The sequence below is a fragment of the Podarcis pityusensis genome (assembly GCF_964106645.2).
Source record: "Podarcis pityusensis genome assembly, chromosome: 5".
NCBI classification, from domain to species: Eukaryota; Metazoa; Chordata; class Lepidosauria; order Squamata; family Lacertidae; genus Podarcis; species Podarcis pityusensis.
The window spans coordinates 59288710-59301209 of NC_138032.1; the positions used below are offsets into that span (position 1 = coordinate 59288710).

The window sequence follows — 12500 nt, forward strand, 5'->3', positions numbered from 1 at the left end:
CAGATAATGTATTTAATCAGGCTAGACAGTAGCTACAAATTACATGTATGTAAATCACTTAGATGGGACGCGGGTGGCGCTGTGGGTAAAACCTCAGCGCCTAGGACTTGCCGATCGCATGGTCGGCGGTTCGAATCCCCGCGGCGGGGTGAGCTCCCGTCGTTCGGTCCCAGCTCCTGCCCACCTAGCAGTTCGAAAGCACCCTTAAGTGCAAGTAGATAAATAGGTACCGCTTTATAGCGGGAAGGTAAACGGCGTTTCCGTGTGCTGCTCTGGTGCCGGTTCGCCAGAGCAGCTTCATCACGCTGGCCACGTGACCCGGAAGTGTCTGCGGACAGCGTTGGCTCCCGGCCTCTAGAGTGAGATGAGCGCACAAGCCTAGAGTCTGTCAAGACTGGCCCGTACGGGCAGGGGTACCTTTAAATCACTTAGAGGTATGGCTGTACTTTAGGAACCACAACCTGAGGCTGATTGGAGGAGGGTTTTTGTTTTGTCTTACGCTTCCATTTTAACAATTGCATTCTAAAAAAAATATTAAGGTTTAGTCCAGTGATTTAGGTCAAGATCCAAATATCTTAATCTGTTTCAGGTAGCTATTGCTTTTGACAGATATTAATTCATTCCACAAGCAGTTTTCTTAAACGAGTAGTTCCCACATCAAGGTTCTCCCTTAACAGGCATTTTCAGAATCAGTTTTGAATTTGTATTTCACTATGAAGAAGATATGGATTGCAATTCCTCTGTTCTGGAATTCCCGTTTTGTGTAGCTCACTTTGCCCTTTCTCTTTCAGTTTTTTGAAGGCCTATAAACATAGCTGTTTTCATGCAAGCATTTGATTATCCCTGTCTTGGTTCCTTTTTGGGTTTTAGTAGGATTTTATGTAGTGTATTGTTTTATCTATTCTAATGTACTTATTATCATGTCATTTTTAATGCCTGTCAGCTACTTTGAGGGCTGCATGTGTTTTGGGAAAGTGGCAAATAAATGCATTAATAAATATGCTCTGAAGTTGCTTTACATTGTTAGAAATGTATCCATTACTGTATACATTTATAGTGGCACATAAACAGAGATGGAGAGCATCAATCATTCTTTCATGTGTGTAGCTGGGTTTGACATTTGGCCTTAAGTAGATGCTAAATAGATATAGTTCATTACATGCTTTCATATGTAACATATAGAGGCTGGTAGTTTTTCTGAATCTGATTGAAAGAAAGCACAACATTTTTCCTTATTCAAGACCTCAGTAGTGCCTTAATCTGTTGCAGTAGGACCCAGGAACAGGAAATTGACCTCACATAGTAAATTCTTTACAGATTTGGTCATGTTTTTAGGACCCATTTAAACTTACATACACAATCTGTGAATGTATTTCTGGACTGAAGATTATGACAAGCCAAAGTAAAAGCAAATCGAACTGAAACAGCAAGAAAAAGCTGTAAGCAAATAAACAGAAAAGAACGAGAAGAATGGCTGTATGTTACATGTTAAAGAAAGGAAATAAAGTTGGAAGCAAATGCAGGAGAGACAATCTTCTCCTTGATGTGCAATCAGAAATGCTAATGTACTGTATTTTAATAGGATGATCAAGAAGAGAAATATATAATGTAAAAAGTAAAATGTAGTCGTGTAGCAACACAAAATATGGTGCAAAAAAAGCATTGCAAATAAAAAACGACATGTAAATGTGTGCCTACCATTTTCCAGATAAGAAGGGGCCGTACCTTCTGAGGGGTCAAGGCGGCGAGCCCGCCTTCCATGTTTGGAGTTGTTGTGTACAAACATGTTGTCTGAGACAGCCAGAACATGGCCGTCCACATTGACTGTTGTTGATACAACAACCTGGGGGAGAAAAAGAAAAGAAGCACATTTCTTTTTTGAAGCATGTAGTCAGAAAATGTAGTGCAGCTGCTACAATAAGTTTAAACAACAAAGTGGAAACATATAATCTGTTCCTTTTCTCTGTACATAGATTTATTCATAGATGCATTCACTCCTTTTTGGCTATCAGTGGAGATTTTTCAGCTCACAGTTTTTTCCCTCCTCCTCAACACCCGCTGCACTAATTAGAGTTTAATCTCCTATTATGCTAACAAATGAATTCAATTCAGGGAAAATATTCTTCTAGCCATTAGTTTCAGAAACACCCCTCTAACCACTCATTTTAAAAGCTACTGTTTTGATTGATCTGTTGATATATTGATTAGATAGTTTATCCAATTAAAATTTGTACACTTGAGACTGTCTTCAAATGAAGAATTGTGAGCACTCCAAGTCAGAGGGGAAAAAATATTTTGCTTAATAAATCAGTAACTATGTGTAACTCTCTGTTTTCTCTCCAGAAATGATCTCTAGGTCACTTTCACAATTACATTTAATGTCTGATAATGAACTTTTTTGCATCTGAAAAGACCAAGTTTAATATGAATACTAAAAGTGCTTTCAATTCATGAAAAGTATCCATTCTCAAGTTTAGTCGGACACTCACTGACCCTGCTTTGCCAATGAAAATTCCTTCTTTATTTTTAACTGAAAGCTTTCTGCACTTGTTTCTAAGTTTAGAGTCTTGCCATAGAAGAGATGTCAGACTTAGTAAGTTTTTTTAAAGGGACAGTTACAAAAATGCACGTCCTTGGCATTAAAAAATTCTGCCCCATAGAATTGTGAGTTGCATTCTAGAAGTGCTACTGTAATTATCAATGGATGAAAAGTCTTTACTTATTGTATTTTGAGGTACATTTGTAAGTTACTTGCATAGGTAGTGTTTATTACCATAATACAATATGGCCAGATTTGGCAGCCAAATTTATAAATTTATTATGAACGGTTCAGATTCTCTAACTTTATTTAAACAACTCTTGTACTGTTACTCATGTTTGTCCTGCCCTTCCCAGTGGAGCAATTGCTCTACATTTTTGGTTGTATCCAGTTTTGTCCCTCCATTGATGGAAAGCAATTTGATCCAGCAGAGGTTTTTGTTAGCAGAAAGGGGGAGATGATATTTGATGATGAGGAGGTGCAAGGGACTGCAAAGGGAGAGGGGAATCAGCAAAAATCATGATAGATGTTGAAGGCGACTTGAGGAGAAAGGGAGAATTTGTGAATCGTGTTTCAGCTTGTGGAAGCCTTTACTGAATCAAAGAGCCTTCCATCAGCAGTGAAACAATTCAATACAACCTTTTGCTTTTAGTTTAAGAACAACAGAGAACGGTGCTACAGCATATTAAAAGGACCAACCTTTTAATTTCTGTTGGGAGGGGAGAAATGGAAAAAGGTGTATCCTACGACAGCTTACTATAAATGAAAACACAGGACACTTTTCCTTTCCCAGTGGGTCCGAGGCATCAGATGTAAATTCTTTCCTATTTTCTATGTTTTAGATCACCTTTGATCCTGTTTTTTTCCACATGCTGTAATTAGCTATCAGCTATTACAGCACCTTCTCCTGTATATTCTGCCTCCTCTGAGCCAGCCATCTGTGTTCCCCTTGAGAGAAGCCTGAGGGTGTTTCTCTAGAAGTCTGTGATTCTGCAGCCTGCACTGTTTTCTCCGAAGAGTCAGACTGTATTGCTTCTCCAGGACATCCATTATGGGAGATTCATAAAGTTGGACTTTGCCTCCAGTATCCCAAATTCCAGTCCCTGCAGTCACATTACTAGGCTAGTTGCTTTTCACTTTTAATGAATTATAGAGGTGACTGACATCCCCCAGTCCTATGTACATATAATGCTTTTAGAAACAGGGTATCATAAAGCACATTAAAGAGCAATTCTAAGGGAAGTTGGGGTTCCTCCCTCCCGTTGCTAGGCCACAGGATGTTTTCCAAAAACAGATAAAATTGTATTTAATATATAAAACACATTTTGTTCCGTCACTGATATATAGGTCAGTAATCACAAAAGGAAAATTCTATAGTTCAGCAAAAGTACATATGCTCTCTCCTTTGTTTTATTGGCAAATAATCCTGCAGCGCACCTAAAGAAAAGTGCTGAGATAGTAAAACAAGTTGAAAATATTGTTCAAGACCTGACATACTGTTAAATCCACTTAACTCTTCTAAGAAGTAGGTAGCTTAGTTAAGGAAACCCAGGGCAGTCTTCCCAGTGACTTCCTACTGGCTACATTGCCAACCACAAAACTATTCATGGCTGATGCTTCATTTAGTCACTGGTGAGACATGAGGGACATTTCCACTCATTGCAGGTTTTACCTTATGCTCTGTTCAGATGGATCAATATTATCAATCCACGTGAACCTGAGCTGCATGAAATATTGAAGCTTGGTGCAATTGTTCTGAAGAGTTGTTTTTCTCTCTCCAACTTGGCTAGCATCACTTGATTGGGTTGGCTATGCAAAGAAGCCCACGTTAATTACTTTAATAGTAAGTTACTCTTCTCAGAACCATCTCTCGGACTGAAATGTTTCTAATCTAAAATGTTATATTGCTCCATAACTATTCCCAGTTAAAACAGCAACAATCTGTTAAAACAGAAAGATTTCTATATTGGTTTTGAGTTACCTACAGTTTTTTTTATAAAACTGCAACAAGAAACAAATAGAAAATAACTCTCATTAAGAAAATTGAATTTTATATCATGAAAACCATAAAGATTGAGCCAAAACCCAATAAATTCCATGAACATTAGCTGCCCCACTCCACCCCAACAAAGTAAAACAATGGTATTTGGCATGTAATAAAACTTTTCTGAACAGTATAACTACTCCACTACATAAGGACTTTTAAAAAAAAATAATCCTTAGATGTTTTCAATCTGTGCAAAACATATACAAATTGTCTCTGTGCACATCAAAGCTTAAAACCTGAACTATTGGCCAACAAGAGGTACTGCCCTGCCCTTTGGGATTACTACACGTGTTCTTGGTGGTGGTGGGACATCTCAAATTAGGTCTACTCAGATAACCAGAAGAGGGGCAGCTACTGTGACAATGGAAATGACAGAGGCAGGCGCTCCTGTTGCTTTACTGAGTGGTCTGGAAGGTTGGGAGATCTGAATTGCAGAGGTCACAAAGAACTGAAAATACAACATGCAGTTAAATTTGGCAAATGTTCGTAACAATTAGGGAGAAACGATAGAGTCTCCTTAAATCAACTGCATAATGCTTCTTCTGCGCAAGTACTTGCAAGCCTTAGCTCTTTTTGAAATCTGTACCTGGAATCTTCGCATATCTCGTGGGTTGCCTGCATTCTTCAAACAGTTCTGATTGCACTTGAGGAAAAACTTTAGAAAAAATCTACAAAAATACAAAATTAAAATTTGTTAGGGATGTCAAAGATACAGGACGGATTTGAAAGTATGCAGCAGATTCTATACCAAAAATTACAAGTGGAGTGTTGCCAAAAACAGAATGCCATTTTTCTTGTTTTATTTATTTCATCTATAAACTGAAGCTCATACCAATAGCAGCATGCCCTTGAACAATCGCATCTTCCAGTCTTGAGAAGAGAATAGATATTTTGGGCCAGATACTTAAATGAACAGTGCAGCTCAATCGGCCACATTTATAGTGTGCTCTTATGCATGATTACACAGAAGTAAGTTCCACTGTCTTCAATAGCATTTACTCCCTAGTAAGAATGTTTAGGATTGTAGACTCAATCTGAAATTCCATGCCTATTTATTTGGAAATAATCCCATTGAACTCAGCAGAAGTTACTTTCAAATAACTGTGTGTAGGACCAGGATGCTGTTTAATACAAAGACAGACACGGAAATCAAATGTGTGACTAATGCATGCCCCCCCCAAATAACTGCTATAATGACTTACAATTTATAATATTGGGGTTTAAAAACCCTTGTATATTTTTTCCAACTGTACACTTGAAAGCACATGGGAAAGATAATCTTATCTTATTCCAACAACATTTAGACTTTGCCTAATAGTATAGCTGCTCACTGTTTTTTAAAGGGTGAAGAACCCTTGATAGCTATTCAGTCCAGCAATCCTTGGTGGAGAAGGCTCAATTGTCATGAGTCATGACCCTGACCCTGAGCAGCAGTACTGATTTTGACACAAAGGAGGAAGAAAAACAAATTGGATCATGAAAATCAGTGGTGCCAACCAAGGAGATACTGATGGTAGGCCAGGGAGATGCCCCAGCACTGAGTCTGAGCCTGTCATCTAGGAGCTCCTTGAACCAGAGGCCTCAGAATTGGATCTCCTAGAGGCAGCACCCTATGAGCCAGATTCCCCTGAAGATCCAGTCCCCTTTACACCAGGAGTCCCATGCTTCTCAGTGCCTGCTCACCTGCACAGGCAACACACAAGGCAGGAGCTGATGGAAGGGTGACACAATGCTGGTCCCTAGCCACAAGGACTACCCCTTTAAGTTTCTCCACACTTTGGGAAGGGGATGGCGCTTGAAATGGGTATTAGGCCTCCATTGAGCTCCAGGTGTTGATGAAGTAAGTTATGTGCTTGGAGCTATCCAAGGTACTGCAACCCTAGCTTCTCCCTACATACGACTTGACTGGCATCCATCATCCTGTCTCTGTACCCCACTCATGGTCAGGGCAGGACACCAAGGTCCACAAAACACCATGAAATAAGTAGCAGGTTGTACAGTAAAAAAGTTTCCATCAGTTGCACCTTTTCTGTTTCAGCTTTTAAATGTTTAGTACATCAAAAGATAAAAATTGAAGACACGAACTGGGCATTTCAGCCATGACATATAGGAAGCTCTTATATATAAGAGGTGAGCAAGGTCTCCCCACCGTTTTCTTTTCTCCTTCTTTAACAACAACAAGAAACCCCTGCCATAACTTCAAGCGGCACCATGGCTGCCCTAGCTATATTCTTGGAATGGAATGTCCTTGGTAACATTACTATGTCACAAGGTAGCATTGCTTCCAGAGGCACTCTATGCTGGAAATTTGGGTCAGCCCTTGAAGCGTCAGTAATGTCTCTTGTTGAAAAACTGAAAAGAAAACCTTGGCCACCTTGCATATTTAAGGTAGGAATACCATTTTATTTTATTTTTAGAAATTTAGCCCTCCAATGATTAATCTCCTCCCTCAAAGATTACACCCCTCATTCATGCAATTATTTCAAACAGTAATTCTGTAAGTGGCATATATGGTTGGCAGAGACCTCCTGCTATAATCTTAATTATGCCAATGGTGTGTATGCAAACCCACTGGCAACTGGGGATGTACAACAGGCTGAATACTATCATGGCAGGAAGTCCCATGCAAGGAGAGGCTCAGAACATGACACCCAGAGCACAGCCTCATCTAATCACTCTGAAGCATCCAGCAACCTAGACACCTTGCATACACATGGACTACTGATATCCAACAGCTACTTATAGCCATGGGCAAAACAGAGGTCTTTGGGCCGTGCAATCAGTATCAGACTGTATCATCTGCACCACCAATGAGTAGCAAGTAATGGGAAGAAGCACATCAGTGGGTAAAGTTCACTTTCTTCCTGAGCCCTTACCTATTACTCTTGCAGCCTGGATGCTGCACCACTGACCTGCAGGCCAGTGACTTCATTTGTATTAGTGGTAGTTGGAGGCTGCAGTGCAACATAGTTCCCCCTACTATTATGTACATTTCCTTGCCCATGGATAAAGGCTTAGGCATAGCTATGCACCTCCACTTCCCAGCCTCCACGCAGGAGGGCAAGAACTTGGCTTAACACAGCTAGGGAAAAAACCAGAGAAACAAGAGATATCATTTGATGCACTACAAATTTAAGGTCACCAATAAGACTCAGGGTGAAATTCAACATTGCACTAATATGATTGTACCATCAGCGTGTGCTTTTCTGCTTGCCAGATGGAACAATATCCCCTCGCCTCTCCCTGCATGCAGTTCTGACCCTGCAGAGTGGATTGGGGGAAGGGGTAGAAAAGCCTCATTGTGCTAGTAGGATTCCTTCAGCTGGCTTCTGCCAGCACAATGGGTTAATTAAATCTGGCCCTTCAATTTAATGGGGTTCTGGGCAAGCTTGGACTATGATGCTTGAAAAGTATGCCTCCACCAACCTTATATGAACAAAAAATGGAGACTTTTCCTTTGTTAGTAGTGGTTAGCAGTAGCCATAACTGGTGAGAAAATAGAGTTGCAGACTGTCCCTGTCCCCCCGTCCCCGGTATTTTCAACAGTTAAGAAGAATCCTTGTTTCTGATACAATTAACATGGGCAAAACATATTACACAGTCTACTTCTTCTTCAAAGTATTCCAATAACCAGAATAGTATTAATAAATTATTAGTAATAGTATTATTAGTATTATTTAACCACCAAGCACATCACAAGGTAGAAGAGCACAGCTCTTTGCTTGGAAGAGTTCAGAGGAAACAACAGAGAAAGGGCAGGGACATGAAATGTATTTTGTTTAACTCTTCTTAGGCTCAGACTGCAATTCTAACTCCACATACTGGGTAGTATACCCCAGCAAGACCAATAGAACTTACTTCTGAGTAGATATGGTTAGCATTTACTATTACAGTGCAATGCAAACCCAATATCTGCTGGGATGTGAAAGTTTGGATTAAGTGGCTCCAGCATTCCCAGCTGAGCCAAGGCTGAGCCAATGTGAGTCCCTCACCCCAAATGACCCGGCAGTAGCCCCTCCCAGGTATATATAAAGCTCCATCAAGAAGCAGTGGCCTAAAACATTGAGGTTTTGGACTCAAACTGATTAAGAAAAAATACAGAGCTAAAATGAATGTCAAGGGTTTGCCAACTGTACCCTGATGCTTGAAACAAGAGGCATCTTACCCACAGACATGTAGATGGCAACTCTTCAAGGTGTCATGTAATCAAAATATTTGCTTTGTCCAACCTAATACTTGTGCAACATACTCTTAAAGACCCCGAGTGATGGAGATGCCACCATAAATCTAGACAGCCACTTCCAAGTGCTCCATTCCAGTTCATAGGCATCTATCCTCCAGCTTAAATATCTTAGCTCACTCTTTTTAACCTTTTCTAAAATTTACAAAGAAGGCACGTGACCCCTGTCCTTATGGCATCACTCACTGTATCTGAAAACTATTATCAAATTCCTTCTCAGGTACTACAATCTGACCTATTCACCTTGGGAAGGACCCTTCTCTGCCTCATCTACTGTCTATACACACACACACTGTTCACATTAGATTCCACATAATAGCAACTACACTGGAATAAGGTTTGGTGGATTCTGAATTGAACTTGCTGTCATGAGAAAGCAAATGCAATACTTGAAAATTTTGTTCAGACCAATTTTAAGCTAAAAGAATGTTGGGGAAGGAGATATTTATTCTAGGAAAAGCACTTTCTTTGATCCTAATTAATCATCCCTCAAAGGACTCTTTAAGCTGTGCCTGGGGCAGAGCCCCTAACAGCTTAAAATATCCTGGAAGGAAGAGTTAAATTAGGGTCTAGGGATGTGCAGCCTGAGGTACACTTCCCCTGATCCCAATTTCCCACCCAAATTCCCATACACTATGATTATAGAAAGGGAAAGGTAAATATATTTCCCCTATCCCATACTATACCATTCAAATCCAGGGTTGATTCTCTTCTTAGTTACCTGTTCACCTATTGTTTAACCTTAGAATTTTAGGCTAAGTGCTGTAGAACTGTTACAATGATAATGATAATGAATTATTCATCTGTTAGTATTTATTATTGTTTATTTATTAAAAGAATTTGTTAGCTGTTCTACACAGCGCTTTTTTGCTAGAAAAATGGGTGCTGGTCATCACAACGAAGTTGTTACAGTAAGTGCCACACCTTTTAACAACAACAATGAGAGGTGTTGGTACTGCATACCCTTGAGTAACCCCAGAAAAACAGCACTGGCTCTTCTCAAGGCAATGCACAAACAAAAGTGAAGATAACAAACTTCCAAAAAACGGGGTGGGGGGAGGAACACAGCAGAAAAAGCATATCAACCAACCAGCTGAACCAGAGGTCAAACAGAAGAGATCTGCTTCACAGTCCCTCCAGAAGTTCAATAAAAAGGGTGAATTGCAACTTCAGTGGGAAGTTCAATCCACAGCCTCAGGGTAATTGATGTGAAGGTCCAGTTTCTCCCCTCAATAGTTCTCATTTCACTCTGAGCAGGGCACAAGAAGATTACCAAACTGGCATGGAGGGCAATATAAGGACAGTCATTGATAGGATCTGAATTATGAAGGGTGTCATTAGGTAGATTTAGTTTGCAAGGGTTGAGAGCTAGAGTGGTTATTAGGGCAGGAGAAAGAGTAAAACAATGCACCCATTAATTTTGGGCTAAGGTTTTGTTTTGGCAACGTCACAGTTTGCAGTTCTATACCCAAAGTCTCAAAGTACAAGCTCTTCCATTGCAGCTTCAGGCTTCAAAATCCACCCCCTTGAGTGTTTTGCAACAGCATATTTCCTATGGGAGAAAAAAGAACTCACTGCCCACTATTCGTCTTTGGTTTGCAAGGAGCAGGTTAAACAATATGATTCCTAGCCCAATGGTAGCCAGTGTGGTGCCTTCAGAAGGTTGGGCTACAACTCCTCATCACTGACCACAGGCCACCTTGGTTGAGGCTAGTGGGACTTGTTGTCCAGCAACATATAGAGGGCACCATGCTGGCTACCCCTGCCTTTGCCCATCACCCTCTGCCTCCTGTTGCTGTGAGCAAGGGAAGGTAAAGGAAAAATGTGGCTGTGAAGGCAAATGCTGGATCTGATATTGATTAAATTGTTACATGTGGTCTGAAGTAAGCAGCAGGAAGCACTGGTGAACTGAGTTGGACTAAAACAAGATAATATTTTTAACATGTTTATAGTGAATTTTAAGTGATCAAAGCAATTTATATACATGATCTCAGTCATCAGATAGGGGATATTCCTCTAGTTCTGCAGTGCCCGCAGACCTGTTCCCAGGTGCCCACATGGTTCTCTACTCTCCTTCTTACAGAGTAGAAGTTCTTGTTGCTGTCATAACCCAATAGGAAGCTGGCTCCTGCATGCCTCCGACTAGCCAGAGTGAAAAGGAGGGAGAACGTATGGGGAGGCCGTGGTATAAAGCATGGGAGCTGCTAGCTGTTGCAGACACACAGAGGGGAGAAGGGTCAGTAGAGTTGCAGAGAGATGTGGGAAGCATCTGCTGAAGCAGTCTTCCTCAGGCTTGTCTTTATGATGGCTACCTTTTTGTTTTCCTGTTGCTGATAGCAGTGATACAAATGTTGTAAGTACAGGTAATCATACCACCTGCTTAGGCTTGGGTTTTAAAGTGACTACAAAGAAGGGTGTTTTTCTTTAAAGCCCTTGGATCACCTTATGAATGGGATATTAATTTGGAGATATTAATTTAATAGGAAATTATTTAGAGGTGATGGGGGCGTAATGATGAATGGGGGTAATTGAAGTGGAATTAATTTGGAGCAGAATATGGGTTGCAGGATATATTAACTGGGAGGGAGGTTAAATTAATCAGAGGAACTATTTTAGGTCTTTGTGAGTTCAAAGAAGGAATAAACAAAACACATGCTCAGAGAAACAGCGGCAGGGGTGTTTGAGAATAAAAAGTGCCAAATTATTTCAATTCTAAGGTCTGGAAATACTATTCTTCCCCCAGCCCCACAACAGAAGATGACAATCAATGTTGTCAAACCTGGAGAAAATGCCACTGCCAACCTGGTGCTCTCTTGACCTTGTTGCTGCCTTGTCCCACCCCCAGCAAATGCACTGCCATGGCTATATGAGTTTCAGGAAAGTATAAACTGTCCAGGACTCCTGTGGCACCTTAAAAACTAATACAGTTAAGATTACCACATCTACAGTGGGGTCAACCCCGCCCCGCCACCCAGCTCTTATCCAGAATTATGGAGACTGGCAGTAAAAGAAAGATACCAGAGTTCAAATTTCTGTGACTCAGTGAGCTGCTGGGCATTCTACTTTTTGTATTGAGATCTCTGTGTGACATTCCATTTGTAGAATAATGTTTGTTTTAGTGGGTTTTTTTTAAAACAAAACAAAAACACACACAAGCAGTTGACATATTCTGCCTGAATGGAATACAAGGCAGCCTTTGACAGATGTTCTCGCAACCTTTTATAGTATAACTGCAGATGAGATACTTTTAAGAAATGTGGCATCATGTGATTAACAGGTGGATGGCTCCTCCTACCTGGCACACTCGGCCCGCCCACGAGAGGTGGGGAAGATGTACTATTGTTTGAAACTATGTACTATTATTTGAATCTATGTGTAGGACTAAGGAATGCTGGATTTCAGTGTGCCCTCTGGTGGCATTTAACCCTGCAGGAGGATGACACTCGAAAAAAATTGACGGTTCCACTCAGGAAACATGGGTTGGGTATGTTCCTGCTGTAAAGCAGCACAGAAAAGTGACGGTATTATTTAGACTAAATCAGTTCCAAAAGCCTTCCTGTGAATTTTCACAAGTTCACATTTTTAAAAGCACAAATTTCAGAAAGTCGGTGTTTATTTCTCTTTGAACTTCTTGCTAAAGAAAGAGCAGGTGCCCTTTTAATTAAACTGCATTA

The 12500-nt window shown here is 40.6% G+C and overlaps 1 protein-coding gene across 22 annotated transcripts in view; it reads right to left on the reverse strand.

The window, feature by feature from the left end:
• The window catches only part of EBF3 (EBF transcription factor 3), a gene marked incomplete at its 3' end in the record, with an annotated part of 192981 nt that overhangs the window by 57996 nt on the left and 122485 nt on the right, over nt 1-12500 (reverse strand). For 15 of the 22 annotated variants that reach the window (XM_081007161.1, XM_081007158.1, XM_081007157.1 and 12 more), the window contains 2 exons: nt 5173-5254; nt 1699-1843 (listed from right to left, as the gene is read on the reverse strand). In XM_081007161.1, the coding sequence (XP_080863287.1) occupies nt 1699-1843; nt 5173-5254 (227 nt within the window). The remainder of the gene's footprint in view (nt 1-1698; nt 1844-5172; nt 5255-12500) is intronic. The other 7 variants (XM_081007159.1, XM_081007155.1, XM_081007170.1 and 4 more) reach the window with 1 other exon arrangement.